Source organism: Ambystoma mexicanum, chromosome 5q (genome assembly GCF_040938575.1).
Source record: "Ambystoma mexicanum isolate Mex_15411 chromosome 5q, UKY_AmexF1_1, whole genome shotgun sequence".
Classification (NCBI taxonomy): Eukaryota; Metazoa; Chordata; class Amphibia; order Caudata; family Ambystomatidae; genus Ambystoma; species Ambystoma mexicanum.
The window spans coordinates 507,111,383-507,129,326 of NC_090933.1; the positions used below are offsets into that span (position 1 = coordinate 507,111,383).

The following is a 17,944-nucleotide window of genomic DNA, read 5'->3' on the forward strand; positions in this document are numbered from 1 at the left end:
TGTCATGGGGCATAGTGTTTGCTTGAGGGGGGGCATGGGGCATAGTGTTTGGTTGGGGGTGGGGACCATGGGGCATAGTGTTTGGTTGGGGGGTGGGGACCATGGGGCATGGTGTTTGCTTGAGGGGTGGGTGTCATGGGGCATAGTGTTTGCTTGAGAGGTGGGTGCCATGGGGCATAGTGTTTGATTGGGGGTGTGGGGGCCATGGGGCAGTGTTTGGTTGGGGGGTGGGGGTCATGGGGCATAGTGTTTGGTTGATGGGTGGGTGTCATGGGGTATAGTGTTTGGTTGGGGGGAGGGGGTATGGGGCATAGTGTTTGGTTGATGGGTGGGGACCATGGGACATAGTGTTTGGTTGGGGGTGGGGACCATGGGGCATAGTGGTTGGTTGAGGGGGGACCATGGGGCATAGTGTTTGCTTGAGGGGTGGGTGTCATGGGGCATAGTGTTTGCTTGAGAGTTGGGTGCCATGGAGGCATAGTGTTTGGTTGGGGGAGTGGAGGCCATGGGGCAGTGTTTGGTTGGGGGGTGGGGGCCATGGGGCATAGTGTTTGGTTGGAGGGTGGGTGTCATGGGGCATATTGTTTGCTTGAGGAGTGGGAGCCATGGGGCATAGTGTTTGGTTGGGGGTGGGAGCCATGGGGCATAGTGTTTGGTTGGGCGGTGGGGGCCATGGGGCATAGTGTTTGGTTGGGGTGGGGACCATGGGGCATACTGTTTGGTTGAGGGGTGGCGGCCATGGGTCAAAGTGTTTGGTTGGGGGCTGGGGGCTATGGGGCATAGTGTTTGCTTGAGGGGTGGGGGTCATGGGGCATAGTGTTCTGTTGAGGGGTGGGGGCCATGGGGCATAGTGTTTGGTTAAGGGGTGGGGGCCATGGGGCATAGTGTTTGGTTGGGGTGGGGGCCATGGGGCATAGTGTCGCACTCTAAGAGTGAACCCAATAATAAAGCCAACAAAGGCACAGTTAGGAGATGTACATCCTTTGCTTTTTTTGGAAACCTGACTCAACGAAGGTCATACTCCTCTTGGGCAACCCAAACAGCAAAGTATAGCAGTCCAAAATAACGGAATGTCCAATCAAGGGTCAATAAAATATATATATAATTTAATTAAACAGATGATATACAATAACTAAATAGAAATAAATGATAACAATAGAAAATGTGTACTACAAAATGTAAGTTTGAAATACAAATAAAAATCGTTACACCTCAAAAACGTATTTTTTTTCCATGTGTTTGATAAAAATTGGGGGTTGAAAAAGCCTCCTGCCATGCCCCACCACGCCTACCGCCCCACCCACATTTACTTTTTTGCCCACTATAGCCATCATGTAAGGTACTTTCGGCCCTCTGTCAGTTCAGTTGTGCACCCCTGATCTAGAGGATCACAACGCACCCAGCACCAGCGTTGGTGAGTAGGGATAACTGCAGTGTAGGAATTAACAAGGGGAACCCACTTCTGTCAGACCAGAAAAACCATTCTGCAAATTTGTAACAACTCTACGAGATTATTCCTTCTTATACATATAACTACCCTTTTGTTTGTTGGCATATTACAAACACATTTCCCAACCTGTGTTTGCAATACCATCCTCAGTGGTTGAATGTTCACAATTTGAGAACCAAGCCACAAGCTCTTCTTACATGTTAACAAGGAAGACTTACTCTTAGATCTCAACAAGATATGATTTCTGGTTCAGTAAAAGGGTACATGTCTCTCCATATTGAACCTGTCTACAAAAGAAGTGGTTTAGACAAACTGTAGTTTAGGAACTGCTTTGGGCACTAGCACCTTAGTATTAGGGCCAGTGAAAAGATGTGTTCACCACTGCTCGGCCCAGTTTTGACACTTGCATTAACAATGTCTAATTTGCCGTCTGTCTACCTAATTTGGTGGTGTCCCGGGATGCAGTCTGGCTTTGCCTTTCCAGAGAACTGATCCTGCTTGGAGGAAGGATTCTCTGACGAGCAAGCAGTGGATGCTGCACTATAACAACTCACCTCCAACCCTCTCCCTTTTAGATACCGTAAAGCAGTCCAGCCAGTACATAGTGCACCAGATACATTCAGTGCATGGCTCAAATTAATATTGATATATCAATTGCAACACATTTAGAACACCAATCGCTATAACAATGTCAGTGCCTGGTATTTTATTAAACTCCACAGCCCTCAAGCAGGTGCGCAGGAGACATTTAAAGTCTTGGGGAGACACAGTGATGGCTAGTCAATGATTCCAGTGGACGCCCATACATATTTTCCTGGGATTTGCATGAGTGCAGCAAATGAGCCTGAACGATTTGGTGGTTGAGGGAGGGGTTTACCCATGAGAAATATTTTTAAAGAATGACTTTAAATTGTGCATATTTACAACTCACATTTCAGAAATGTTTGGTTGAAAATGTCGCAATGTACAATTGTTTATATATGTAAACACATGACAAACGCTCAAAGATGCTAGATCACTGCACCATCAGTACACAGGGGCCTTTTGGAACACATGGTCATGCTTGCTGCACCCCAAGAAAAAACATGAAGACAGCCTCAACAAGTTATACCTGCGTTGCCCTGCAAAACACATTTTCATTCTGCCAGCCCCCAACAATGTATGCCAACTGTGCCAATGTAAGAACATATTTTCATGCTGGCTGTGCCCAATACACAACAAACGCCACTGTGAGAAGATATATATTCCACAGAGCCACTGTAATTGCACTTCATACTGGCTTGGCTCAATAAATGCCAATATACCATTGCTAGAACACATTCAAGCTTGTTGTACCCAATATAGAGCTGCATGCTAATGTAAGCCAGCATTATCATGGATAATCATTTTAATATTGCCCGTGGGTACAATATATGCCAACATTGCCACGGTAACTCATTTTCATGTTGCAAGGAATCCCTAGGGATATTTCTACTGAAGCAACTCACTCCAACACAAAACAAAATGTGCATGTCTGAAAGTATAGTTTGTTCACAATGTACATAAAATCAGTGATAGAAAATAATATGTGTATTCTAAACCTCTATTTGGCCCTCTCTTCTCCCATTCTCTCCCTCCATTCTTTCAACTATCTTGTTGATCATGTTTCAAAGTAGTTATGCACATTTGTTAAGAAAATAGGGCCTATTTGTCTACAAGATCTATGATAATAAGTGCAGCACACTTTATGTTATGGGCTACATCAAAAATACCAAGCATAATACCAAAAGAGCACTTACAGTCATCCACTTTATTTACTGAAAACCATAAAAGGGAGTCTCCTTCCAAACTTCCAAACTTCCAAACTTATCAGTTTGGACTATTAAAGACATCCAGAAAATGTCAGGTATGTGCTGATGGGAGAGAGATGTTCACCTTGTTAGGCCTCATCACGGGTTGTGCAGTATCCCGGCAGTAAATCTGCCGGAATACCACCCAATGCAATTACCGTTACCACCACTTGGTCCAGCGGTATTACCGCCAGATTACAAGTGGCGTTGTTGGGGTAAGTCCCCATTTTCTTTTAGTCCATGGGTCTCAATCGGACATTTTCGGCGCAAATACAGCATCAGTAATTGTGCTGCAGTAATCGGCCCAAAAATGGGTGGAAAGTCAGCGGATTTACCCCCAGCTCAGAGCCGGAGGTGAATCTTCTAACTTTCCACCCAACTCATAGTTGGGCGGTGTGGTAATGTGGTGGTAACACTATTTTCAGACACATTTTTACTGCACCACCCAAATCATAATGAGGCCAAACCTAAATGTTGAGCAGCAGAGCTTTCAAACCAACCCCAAATACGCCCCCTAATCTGCACTTCCCGCATATAAATGGGTGTCAATGCTCAGAGCAGCAGCAGGTCATGGGAGTACCTGGAAGGAGACAGATGTGGGATTTGTATCAGTGATCATGTTTATGCGCAGCGCTGTAGCTGGAAGTGGTGCAGAACAGTGTTATAGCAGGGTGGTACCATGCCAGGCACTAGCAACATGCAGCCCAAACATGTGCTGACTATTACGGGGCCTCCTTCATACAGGATACGCAATGGCATATTTTTTCCAACTGCGCCCAAGTGAAGTGGAGGTGGTTTTGCCTTAGGAGAAAAAGATATAGCACAGCACTGATTGACACTGTCTGTAGATATCTCTCCTGGATTAAGGCATCATACACCTGATTGTCTTTGGATCTGTGAGAGCCTACCTGAGAAGCACAAGATATAGCACAACACTGGTTGACACTGTCTGTAGATATCTCTCCTGGATTAAGGCATCATACACCTGATTGTCTTTGGATCTGTGAGAGCCTACCTGAGAAGCACAAGATATAGCACAGCACTGATTGACACTGTCTGTAGATATCTCTCCTGGATTAAGGCATCATACACCTGATTGTCTTTGGATCTGTGAGAGCCTACCTGAGAAGCACAAGATACAGCACAGCACTGATTGACACTGTCTGTAGATATCTCTCCTGGATTAAGGCATCATACACCTGATTGTCTTTGGATCTGTGAGAGCCTACCTGAGAAGCACAAGATATAGCACAACACTGGTTGACACTGTCTGTAGATACCTCTCCTGGATTAAGGCATCATACACCTGATTGTCTTTGGATCTGTGAGAGCCTACCTGAGAAGCACAAGATATAGCACAACACTGGTTGACACTGTCTGTAGATACCTCTCCTGGATTAAGGCATCATACACCTGATTGTCTTTGGATCTGTGAGAGCCTACCTGAGAAGCACAAGATATAGCACAGCACTGGTTGACACTGTCTGTAGATATCTCTCCTGGATTAAGGCATCATACACCTGATTGTCTTTGGATCTGTGAGAGCCTACCTGAGAAGCACAAGATATAGCACAGCACTGGTTGACACTGTCTGTAGATATCTCTCCTGAATTAAGGCATCATACACCTGATTGTCTTTGGATCTGTGAGAGCCTACCTGAGAAGCACAACAAACGTTTATGAAGCCTACAAAACAAATTTTACTGTCAATAATTAAATCACCAATGGGGATGATGGCCGAGGAACTGATGTCGGATTATCATCATTGTGGGCTTCTAATTCCTGATGCAATTTACAATCCAGTATAAACTGTCAATCGGTGTCAAATCCTGTTATTGCAATTTGCAGTCTGTTCCGGCTACTTGTGGGGCTTTTCCTCTTCCATGGATATTAGCACTCTAACTTATATCACTGGGCCCAGTGCACACACAGAGGCTACCTAAGTGAGTGAACCAGCATTGGGGACAGTTTCTGCTGCAGCAATATGCTAATCACGTTTACACAAAATGCAGCAGAAGAGAAGCTTCCGCTTCAGCAAAAGAGAAACAAATATCTGCTGCCGAAAGATAAACACTGGGGGTCAGGTATGCTGAATCAAGATGGAGTCCGAAAGATAAACACTGGGGGTCACGTATGCTGAATCAAAATGGAGTCCGAAAGATAAACACTGGGGGTCAGGTATGCTGAATCAAGATTGAGTCCGAAAGATAAACACTGGGGGTCAGGTATGCTGAATCAAAATGGAGTTCGAAAGATAAACACTGGGGGTCACGTATGCTGAATCAAAATGGAGTCCGAAAGTTAAACATTAGGGGTCACGTATGCTGAATCAAAATGGAGTCCGAAAGATAAACACTGGGGGTCAGGTATGCTGAATCAAGATGGAGTCTAATATTGATATACTTATCTGTGGAAGCAGAAATGGGCCACAAGTGCTAATAACGGACTTGAGTCAAATCAGCAAAAGGAAGCCACATAACTAAATAATGATGTCCTTCTGTTGCTCCAAGGTGTATTCTATTGAATGCAATTTGAGTGTCTTTTCTTTGGTATTGAACCTCAAGACTGTGTGTTATCTACTATTAGAAGGCCCTTGAATGGTGCTGGTGCAAAGCATATGAGTAATTCATCCTTGCTTAGCAGTGGCTGGGGACAGTGTCGTAGAATAAAAGGAAGGGAGAACACGGCAAAATGGGGTTAATGACCCGTGAGAGTGCCACCACCTATTGACATGCACAGGCCTTTGGTTAGTCTGTAGCCCCCTTAAGATCCTCAATGCCGAGGAGTCTCCATGTGTGTTTTGTATGTCCCTGGGTGGGCTCTAGCTGGCCCAATTTGTCACAGGCTTCTGGTTTCTTACCTGATGTACTACTATTGAGAAGGTTGAAGCTGGTTGCTGAAAATGAGGATTGCTCTCCAAAATGTGCCAAAAGAACTATGAAGGAAACCTGAAATCGTGTCCTTGTTCTTTTCAGTTTTGGTTATAATTTACGGATGGACGGTGTCCTGTTGAAGAGCAATTGGTAAATGGCGTAAACAATGGTAACAATAAAGGCACTAGGCCCCCGTGGTGGACTACTCATGTCATATCACAAAGGTTACAATAAATATCTCTGTGATTACAAATCCTAGAATAACTAAGTGTTTTTTTACTGTACTTGGATTTTTCCATAGCATATTCCAAAAGGTGGGATTCCAACTTGCACAACTGCCTGCAGCCTGGCGATGGCTTGGTGTGGCACATTAACCCTCTGAGCTGTCCATCTGGCGCAGGCACTGCAGCATGTTCTTAAAATGTGATTGCCTTTCAGCATCTCTCTCGTCTAAGTGTCCTTACTTGAACTCCTAAAAGCAGTATGACTCTTGTCAATGCATTTATTCAGGAGCCACTGGAATTTCTCCTGGCTATGGCTGGGCCAATTGACCCGGCCAATCGTTAAACTTGGTCCGGTGTTCAGCACATCCTCAAAGAATATGTATAGCAAAATGTGAAAGCATTAACTGCAAAGGAAAATATTTGCCTATTTTCCTGGTTATTCTGAAATTCTGACTAGAGTAGGTTGAGAGTTGGGGCTCTTCTCCCAGCAGTGAGCATCAATTCAACCTCAGAATTTCTCATTTTGCTCGCTTTCCTCTGTGGCGGTGCTTATAGCGCTGAGGACTTGTGTTGGGCCATTACAAGTAAGATACAGAGGCTACTAATGATAAGCTTTTCAGCATTAGAAAATGCGTCCTATGAGAGAATTAACCCATGTGGCAATAGCACGAAGGTAGTTCAGTTAATATACATCGGGGTGAAGAGTCCTCCGAGGTTGAGCTTTTAAATATACTTGTAAGATCTGAATATTACTATTATCAGAGAAATTAAAGGCATCTTGACATCTAAGGAGTGCACTTTGTACCCAGACTAATATTACTTTGCAACTTCTATAAGGAATATGTTACTTACCTGTAACTGTTGTTCTCCAGCATGGGTCTAGCATGGATTCACATGCTCATGAATATTCCCTGTCGTCAGGCCGGGAATCCTTGGTAAGGAAAGAAAAGCAGTATTGCTTTAAAAGCTTGAATACTGACTTTCCCCTGATACCCAATCACTGAAGACTGGGTCATACTGACCCATCCAATGACAATCGCCTCCCTGAGTACCACCCCGGCAGCCATCTTCAGATTGGAATCACGTGCGGTGCCAGTATGAACTCAGACGAGCCACAACGGGGACGGAGGGAGGGTTCGCATGTGAATCCATGCCTGACCCATGCTGAAGAACAACAGTTACAGGTAAGTAACGTGTTCCTTCTAAAGCGTGGGTTCTGGGATGGATTCACATGCTCATGAATATGACAATACAGCAGTAACATATACACAGCCACGGGAGGTGGCAAGGCTCAACAGAAGTACAACATTTACCTTTGGAACCGACTCATCTCAAGCAAACAGGATGAGCAGCACCGCTTGGCTGACTCTGGACTCCTCCCTGGAATCCTTGTTGACACAGCAGATTCTCGTGAAGATGTGCGTCGACCTGCACATAGCAGCCCAGCAAATATCCAGCAGGGGAACCCCAGAGAGAAACGCTGTCGTAGCAGTCATGGCTCTGATGGAGTGGGCTCTCAGCTGGCGTGGAAGGGGTCTGTTGGCCAGACGATGACAGTGCATGATGCAGCTGGAGAGCCACCTGGATAGGGAGGCTTTGGACAGGGCTTTCCCCGGATTCACAGGACCAAAGTTCACAAAGAGCTGAGAAGTGTTCCGGAAATCTTTCGAGTGGGACACATAGAACTTCAAGGCACGAGCAACGTCCAGCATATGCAGTAACTGTTCAGCAGCCAAAACAGGATTTGGGAAGAAGACATGAAGTACTAAAGGTTTGTTGAGGTGGAACTCAGACGGGACTTGGGGCATAAAGGAGGGGTGAGTGTGGAGCACCACCCGAGTACGTTGCAATGATAAGTAGGGAGCTTTGCAGGAAACAGCCTGAATTTCCCAGATCTGCTTGGCCGAAGTGATCGTTATTAAGAACACAGCTTTCCCTGAAAGAAACTTGAGAGGAGCACGATGCAAAGGCTCAAATGGAGGTCCCATGATCTTTGTGAGGACAACATTGAGCTCCCACGCTGGGACAGGAGCTTTCACTGGCGGGAAAGGCCTAAAGAGATCTTTCATGAATTCTTTGACCTGTCTGCGAGACCATAATAATGTCTTTGTAGGTGAACGGGTGTACCTGTAAATGGCCGCCAGATACACCGTGATGGAGGCATGGGCGAAACCAGACTTGGCCAGTAATGCAGGTATGGCAAGAGCTGAGGAGCAGAGACATGCAGCAGCATGATGCCCTTCATCCTGCACCACACTGAGAAGTGTTTCCATTTTTTACTGTAGCACGATAGAGTAGAGGGCGCTCTGGCCATTCCACCAGAAGGTTGTATGGCCAAATTCTAAGGCTGCAGGAGCTAGGCAGTGAGGTTCATTGATGCTGGATTGTTATCTAGGATGGTTCTGCTTTCTCTGGAGAGCAGGTTGGGAAGAGGAGGCAGTCTGATGGCCGGTGCCACTGATAGGCGGAGCAGGTGTGGGTACCATATCTGGCGGTGTCATGCCGGGGCGATGAGTATCATCTTGCAGAGGCATTGCTTCAATGTTTTGATGACCCATAGCAGGAGGGGGGGTCAGAGGAAAAGAGTACAGGAATTGATCATCCCATATGTGTGAGAAGGCGTCCCCCAAGCTCCCCAGTTGAGGGAACCTGCTTTTGAACTGCTTGAATTTGGAGTTTACAGCCATGGCAAATAGATCGATCTCTGGACAACCCCATTGGCAGAACAGATGGGTTACTTGGTCCTGCTGCAACTCCCATTCATAATCGGACCGAAGCTCCCTGCTGAGGGCACCCACTATGGTGTTCTTTATACCTGCCAGGTGACAGAGTATGAGGAACATGTTCTGAAGGATTGGCCAGTGCCATAGGGAGTGCGCACTTCCAATGACAGAGCAGGGGATCAGGTCCCGCCCTGATTCCTGATGTAGAACATTGTGGTGGAGTTGTCTGTGAAAATCCTCACCACTCAACCCTTCAGCAGCAGCAAGAACGACTTAAGTGCCCAGAACACGGCCCGAAGCTCCAGCACATTGATGTGTAGCTACTTTTCCTCTGGCAGCCAAAGGCCTCTGGCATGGGACAGCCCAGTATGGGCCCCCCATCCATCCAGAGAGGCATCTCTGGTGACTGTTGCCTGAAAAGCAGGGGTTCGGAATGGGGAACCCTGCATAAGGTGAGAACGCACCCTCCACCATTGGATGGCTTGCCTGAATTGCAGGTTGTTCTTCAAATTGTCTGACCAATTGTCCGTCGCCTGGTGCCACCTGCAGTCCAGAAACTCCTGGAGTGGCGTCATCTGCAGCCTGCAGAATGGCATCAGATGTATGCAGGAGGATATCATGCCCAGCAGCGACTTGATTACTAGGATGGTTGCTGCTTTGATGGTGGACAGACAATGCACCTTCCCAAGGATGGCCTGCACCCGCTCTTCCAAGGGGAAAGCTAGAGACGCCACTGTGTCGAGACATACCCCCAGAAACAGAACATCCTCTGATGGCGTTATGCAGGATTTCGGATAATTAATAGAGAATCTGAGCTCTGTAAGCAGGTGTATGGTCTCCTGTGTGTGTTGCGCTGCCAGGCTCCGAGAATGTGTGCCAGTCACCTAGATATGGGTAGAAATGTATGCCCTTGAGACGTAGATGCACTGCCACCGGGTCCAAACACTTCATAAACTCCTTTGGTGCTGACTGCAGTCCGAAGGGCAGCGCCTTGAATGGTAGGGATTTCCCAGAACTACAAAGCAAAATAATTTCCGATGTTTTGGATGAGTGGGGATGTGAAAGTAGGCATCTTCCAAATCAAGAGTTGTCATGAAGTCCGCTTCATCCAGTTGGACGAGCACTTGCTGCAATGTGACCATTCTGAACTTTTGGGGACTTAGGTATTTGTTGAGGCATTGTAAATCCAGGATTGGATGCCACCCCTGACTTCTTTCGTACTAGAAAGTATCTGGAGTATGCTCCAGAGCCCCAGAGTCGCAGAGGGATGGGTTCTATCACACCCTTTGCTAGCATGGAATGCACATCCGGGAGCAGCAAGACATGGTGTTGTTCCTTACTCGTTACAGGTGGAATACGAGGGGCCTTGCATTTGAATTCCAGGTTGTGACCTTTCTGCAGAATGTCCAGCACCCATTCATCTGTGGTGATTTTTTTCCAGGTGTTGATGAAATTTGACAGATGGCCTCCCACAGGGGTGTGGAAGTGGAGGCCCAGGCCCTGGGCCAAATCAGGCCTGCTTGGTTGTTTTTGCCTTTACTTGCAGGAGCCAATGGCGCTGTGAGCCTATACCAAAGGCCTGGGACTGACCTCTGTATGATTCCTGTGCCATGTTGCGGGAAGGCTGATGGTAGGAAGTGGAGGCGTATCCCTTTGAAGATCTTCAAAACTTACACCTGGAGGACCCCTCCTAAAATAGTGCCAGAGCTTCAGTCCTCTTGTCGTCCGGCAAGAATTCCAGGAGTGGGCCTAATTTAAACCACAACTCCCTATCATACCGGGCCAGGATGGCTAGAGCGTTGGCAGCCTTGATGGTCGACACTGCAGTATATATGATGCACTTCCCTGGTCCATCTAGCTTCTTCCCTTCTTGGTCTGGCGGGACCATAGACTTGGAGGATGGATTTATCGACCATTTGCTTGCTGCCGCCGAAACAACTGAATCCGGGGATGGCTAAGTGTGGAAACATTTGGGGGCCGAGTCCGGCACCCTGTATTTTTTTCTCTAGCCGGTCCTGCTTTACTGGTGCAGAGCTTGGGGACTTCCTTAAGGCCAGGTCCTTTTCCCATACCTCATCCAGTAACTGGACAGATAACATTGTCTTCCTGGTTGAGGCCTGTATCTGGTAGAGGAAATCTTCCTTCCTCTTCTCCACTGGTATCAGATTAAATAGGGCAGATGTCCTCACCATCATGGAATAGAATGACCCGACTTCATCTGGAGGAGAAGCTCTGGGGGTATCATCTGTACCACTGGCTCCTCATCGGCTGGGACAAAGTCATCGAAGTCATCCGTGTCCATTGTGCCAGTGTCCATGTGTGTTGTCGTATCAGTGTGCGGCGCATCGCCTGGCAGTGTTGGAAAAGGCGGTGGTGACGGTGGTCGCCTCGGGGTATCTGAGCAATGCCTGTGTGGAGGGCTTGGAGGGCTGTACATAGGGTCCCTCCCTGGCGCTATTAAGATGTCCTGGGACATATCTCTTGGAAGTTGCAGAGGGGTCCCTGGGCCTTCCAGAGGAATGCTGGTGTGCCACAACGAGCTTATGTGTCTTGGTGAATCCATGCCTATAGGGTTGTAGCCACCTACATCCATGCAATCATGCTGTGTGTTGTTGTCGGAGCCAGTATGAATGGCCAAAGGACCAACTGAGCTCTCTGCATGCTGGTCTCCTGGTATAGCCACTCCCCTCAGGGCTACAGACATGACAGGCACCTTTACTGACTGGGTAGTGGCGGTCAATGAAGCAGTAGTCATGGGTCTTGGAGGCAGCGAAACCCTCGCCACAGGTTTTGATAGCATCTTTTCCTTGCTTGTCGATGAGGTGGCCAATGACGAGGCAGTCACCGATGAGGTGGCCATCGAAGAGGCGGTCGTTGACAGAGCGGCCATTGACGAAGATGAGCCCATTGCAGCCGATGACGAAGCAACCGTCGATGATGGTCTGGTCAATGTAGTCAGGGCCTTGCTGAGGAAGCCATAGGAGTGGGCGTCGACCGAGGGCTTCGAAGAGGGTTCCTTTGGGAGTGCTTCTTTGGTTTCTGCCATGACGAAGCACTATGCTTCGAAGACTTTACGCCGGCCACCGGCAAGCTCACGGTAGACGGGCAAGGCAACGGAGAGCACGTGTGTCCTGTAATAGGACCCGCATCAGCAGCGTCTCTTGCCGGACCAACTGCCTGTCGCTTGTCTTTCTTGTAGCCCTACGGGGGTACTTCCTTGGCCTATCTGGACCTCTTAACAGGTTAATGTTAAAGGTATTTATATAGCGCACCATCACCAACAGAGGATCTGTAAACAAAAGAGGTGGGGGGGTGGGTTAGTGGGTGAAGAGGGCATAGGAAAGTGAGAGGTGGTGTACTGTTGGCAGCTTCAGTTCAGTTTTCACCATGCACTGAGTTTGGGTGTGCATATAGGATCGAAGCGGGTCCTCGCGTTCTGTTGTTGCGATCTATGTGTTCATTGTTTGTTGTTGCGGTGTGGTGAAGACTGTGCGGTTTGTTGTGAGAGACCAGCCCTTCAACCACACCACCAACCGTAGGTAGCGGTCCCTCTTAGTTTTGGCCGGAAAACTTCAGCAGATGGCGCATAGGTCCTCTCCATGATTAGGATGCAGACACTAGAGACATTGCGTGTGCTTGTCCTCCACATAGATGTTTCTCAAGCCACACCAGGAGCAGAGCCTGAAGAGACTTCTCCTGTCTTCCTCTGACATGGCGAGGCGTGAAGTAGGCCACGGAAGGCCTTTCCACGTTGACACATAGTGTAGACGTCGAAACCTAACCGGCAAAGGAGCCCCATTACCGGAGCTGACTAGTCGTTAGCAGTCTTTGAAATGTTCACAAAAATCTGATATTTTCACTTAGCATTTAACTGAGATTGATTGAAAAAAGCTTGGAGAGCAAAACTCGAGGACTCTCTGCACGGAAAAGTGCGGTACAAATCTGAAGATGGCAGCCGGCATTGGATGGGTGCAGTATGACCCGGTCTGATTGGATATCAGGCGAAAGGCAGTATTCAAGCTTTTAAAGCAATACTGCTTTTCTTTCTTACTGAGGACTCCCGGCTTGACGACGGGGAATACTCATGAGCATGTGAATCCATGCCAGACCCCATGCTCGAGAACAATGATTGGCACACTGGGATGTTATCACCCCTCCCTCTAGCAATCAGAATTCTTAGACTGTGGTCTATAACTCCCAATGTAGACCTCATTACAAGCATTCAGAGCCCTCCTGGCAATAATCAGTCTACTTCTCCTCAATGTTTCCTGTCTATACAATACCTGCACGTACAAAGCACCCTCTCCCATCAATCATGCCAGTCCTCCTTCTTTCCACAGCACTGCTAAACATATAACACCCAGGCCAATAACCGTAGTAACGCCCTTACATTTATTTTCCTACCCATCTATGTCAGGAAGTGTCCAGAAGCTATCTTGCCATAAAGGTGCCCCAAATTATGCCTATGACAGCACAATGGAGCATTGCAGCGTAACCACGTTCTACCAACTAAGTCCCTGATGAAGTACAAAGGACCCATTATAAAGGCTGAAACAGTGTAAGAAGACTCATTTTTTTTTTAAACTCAGCAACAGGTAAATGCTAAGTGAGGTGTAATGTAAGCACTCCTAACTATTGCTTTCGACTGCCTACAATAACAAATGCACACAGAATAAACTGTTCACCAAGTTTCCTCATATCCTCACGGTTGTGCCTTTCTCCTCATTTTACCAGTCGTTTTTCTGTTTGATTTATTTTTTTCTACATGGTCTAATAACCTTACAGACCTTGGGAGTGGTCGTCTTCCCCAAAGTATAGCCTCAGCTTCGACTCAGGTCATAACTAGTCGACAGGTCATTATCCTGTGATAACGACCAGTCTCTCTGCCTGTAAGTTAATAATATGGTTTGTCCTTCACACCCCCTTCTGCTTCTCAAATATAATGGCCTTAAATGGGTCACCTTTGGAAGGATGAAGGGCTGAGTGGGCCCCGGCATGGGATACAAACTTACAAAGTGCACTAAACATGTGAGCTATCCTCCCAGAATATGCATTGCGGTGATATGATGGTGAGTACAGACTATATGTATGGGTGTATGGCGTTAATGCACGCATTGATTCACATCTATGCTGATACAACAGTAATAGTTTACAGACAAGATGTCAGTCGGAGTACATTTCTCAAACTACAGCTTTGATTTATGGGTCGAATTCTGTCATTTATTTTACCCACACTTCGTTGGTGACTTTTGACAGTTAAAATGTAGCTTTATTGACAAAAGCAGCCACTCGTGCCTCCAAGGGACTGGTGCACACATGCCTGCTGTGTTCACAAAAGGAGTCAGATCTGATTTCTTGAGCAAGGTGCATGGGGACTCACAACCAGTGGAACGATAATAGCGACTCTGAGCGCAGCCGGGAACCACATGCTGCAAAACACGCTCTGAGAGCCAGGTCGGACCGGAACCGTGCGGCACAGCAGGCAACGGCTCAGTCGGTCCCATACTAATACTGTCCCCACTTCCGAGGTGGAGCGCAGAGTGTAGAGTTGGCATTAATAACTCAGGGACTAACACATGAACGAACCTCACAGGCTTGAGCAGACGACCGGAGTATACGCAGGGCAAAGTGCCGTACCAAAGGAAGTAAACTTACTAAAACCTTGATTGTAACATGCAACCACACACAAAGGACACCTCTAATGGCCTACAAAGGTAAGTACCTGTAGATTCTTATGTATCCTATCAAATTATCTCGAAGACTTACCATGTACTCATTGCAATCAGAGATTTAAGTTTGCGCCAAGTCATGCTGTGGTCCTATATGCACTGTAAACAAATGTGTAGGAATTGCACTCTCATTCCTTACTGTAAGCAGAAGATTCGAGACTGTCTATAATCTATGCTGTGACACCCCCGGGTTTGGGCGTATAACACATACAATACATAAGTAAATAAATAAGCCTACACAGAGAGGACAGGGTGACTGATGACTACTTAAGAGAAACAGGCAGGTGGAAAAACAAGAGAAAAGAACTCCAAAGCCGCCTACGGACAAATAACTGTAGGCCACCCACGTCTGGTAGCTGTTTTGCTGTGGCTGCCGCCCACCCTAAGGCACCCTGGCAGCCAAGAGAGGTGCTTACTTGTCAGTATTTTCCAGGTCTTCTTCTCGTCCTCGTAGTACTGGACGAGGTTGCTGGGCAGCCGGTCCGGTCCAGGAGGTAATCCACCCACCAGCAGCAGCATCTTCTTGTTGGATCGAATTCTTCACCCAAAACAGAAAGAGGAAGAGAATTAGGGTTCATAAACTCAGATGGGGCGCTCACAGCCAATCGCAGCACAATGGTGCACGGTCATTCGCTTTTCTTATCCCTCGCCTTTCGCCCCTTTACCCCATTCACGCGTCTCATGTTTCGAAGCGAAGGAACGCAGAAGGAAAAATGTTCAGGAAAATCTGCACTCCCCTCCTCTTGCAGAATAATAAGCTTCGTTTTATGCAATTTGTTAAAGGTTCGCGTTGAATGACCTTTTTCTTATATTATCCCTTTAAATCATGCCTCTTTACAGACGAATACCCATGAAATACTCTGCAGTTGTAAGTAAGGTTAAGCATTAAAGTTGCATGTCAAAAATCTTATTAGTCAAAATCATTATTATGAGCCATTCTACACTCAAAGAACCTTGAAAGGATTAAGGTTATAACACGGGTGCGCGAGCCAACTCTTTGCTCGGAGAAGGAAGCGCACATCTAGGCCGCGCGTTAATACTGGCCGCACGATGCATGGTGCAGGTTGAACCTTGCGTATGTGTTCTTTGGTCATTTTCTTAACTTAGTCCACGTGTCATCATCTCGTGCTTCCATTTTTTGAGCTACCCCTCCCGCTCGTGACTTGTGCCCCATTGGCGGCAATGGCACCAGTCGCTCAAATGGAGCCGGTGATGTTGCTATGAGCCTCCCGGAGCGAGGACCTGCCAATGCGTGCCACTGATCCGGCAGCATGGACCTGCTCAACTGTGAAAAGTCACTCTAAATTCCCTGCCTGTGTTTCTACCTTCGCCCCATCCCCCTGGGGGGGGGGGGGTGAGACTCCTGAAAGGAGTGACTGCCCACCCATCAAGAGATGGAAGCCTGCTGCTATTAACCGTGACTAGCGATTCACAATATGCTTGGCAGCTCCGCAGAACAGAAAGTTCACTGTCTCCAAGGCAGCTTAATGTGTGCCCGCCATGCACCCGCGCCATAGCTGATGAATGCGCTCTTGTTCAGAAGGTTAGCAGTGGTGGTGCACATGTGACCAGCACCAGGAAGCCCGGATCTTTCAGCTAAAGATGTCATGGACACCCAGAGTGCTTTCAGGGGCAACACACAACCAGAAAACGAGCTCCTGAGTAATGACCCCTTAAAAAGGCTATGCACGGCGCTGCAAAAATGAGGTAGACTTGATGCTTCCAAAGACATCACCCATCCTGTTCAACGTCTCATTGACTTTCGGTTGGCCACGTCACTTGCTGATAGACGTACATTGTGTGAGATTAATTCAATCTTTAGAGCCGCAGGCCAAGCCCAATGCACTTTGTTCAGCCTACCTTTTATGACACCATTTCCACTGCCAACGGAAGGGCATTTTTTTACAAAGTTTACCATATTCCATTTTAAAATGGAGGAAACGAGGAAGGACAATGACGTCGATCTGGGAAACCTGTGTTCCAGGTGCAAGATGTATGAATGCCATTATGCGATAATTAGTGTGACACACTTGCGTTTCGGAGGTGAGCAGCAGAGGCAATCTTAATGAATGAGGGTGGTCCATAGGATTTCCCGAGCCCCCAGATACTTGTCACATATTATAAAACATTTACAGACGGATTCAGTCTTAGAATGCCTTAAAAGTCATTGGGCCTCATTACGACCCAGGCGGCCACGGAATGAACGGTGCCGGTAAGGGACTGGCACCGTTCATTCTGGGCCGCCCTATTACGAGGTCTGCAGCGGATCCTGCTAAGGAACGCCTGGTCAGACCAGGCGTCCTTAGCGGGACCCGCTAGCAGAGCAGGATACTAACAACAGGCCCGTTGTTAGTATCCGCCTCATTCCCATTGAGCCCTATGGGGGCTCAAATGGGAATGGGGATGTACCGGGTCTGGGTCCCGCGAAAGGGATTTACCGAGCCCTCCAAGGTCGGAATGGCCCGGTAAATACCCTTTTGGGGAACCCGGACCTGGTACCCGGTATGGGGGTAGCCATGCCGCTTTTAGCGGCATGGCTAACCCCATACTCGTAATGAGGCCCATTGTCATAAAGTGTACTTTGCAGTATTTACCATAAAGCTGTCCCCTGGCAGCAAATGCTAAGGCCCCCTTATTCCCAGAGTTGTTCAGTGTTTGCTGGCTACCATTATCAGAGAACGTCATTGGCACAGGCAATCCTACACCCTTAAACCGATGGCACCGAAATTCATATTTACCCATCAGACAATTTTAGGGATCTCACTTACTGCCTGGGGTAGGGGTAGCTAAAACTGGATCACATCCAGCAGGCTCTAACTTTGGTGTAATAACAAAAGTACCCCTTCCCTCTATTCATGCCCGTTGTTGTATGCTATAGCTCTGATAATGACTATTTCTTTTGAATGGCAGGCATTGCAATTGCAGGGTCCTCAGAGCCTGCAGGCTCACACAAGTCAATACTATTACCCAACTCAATGGTAATCATTTTGTTGACCCCTCTTAGATCCGTCCGGATCCGAGCAGAGAGCGCTTAAGATATTGAGTGTTTCAACCAGCAAGGAAAGAACTGTAGAACACAAACCTAACATTTAGAATGTGCAGTCCACCCATCAACC

The 17,944-nt window shown here is 47.4% G+C and overlaps 1 protein-coding gene across 2 annotated transcripts in view; it reads right to left on the minus strand.

The window, feature by feature from the left end:
- Positions 1-17,944, minus strand: part of KLHL14 (kelch like family member 14) — a 212,859-nt gene that overhangs the window by 118,638 nt on the left and 76,277 nt on the right. For both annotated transcript variants that reach the window (XM_069620984.1, XM_069620985.1), the window contains exon 3: positions 15,245-15,366. In XM_069620984.1, coding sequence (XP_069477085.1) covers positions 15,245-15,366 — 122 coding nt within the window. The remainder of the gene's footprint in view (positions 1-15,244; positions 15,367-17,944) is intronic.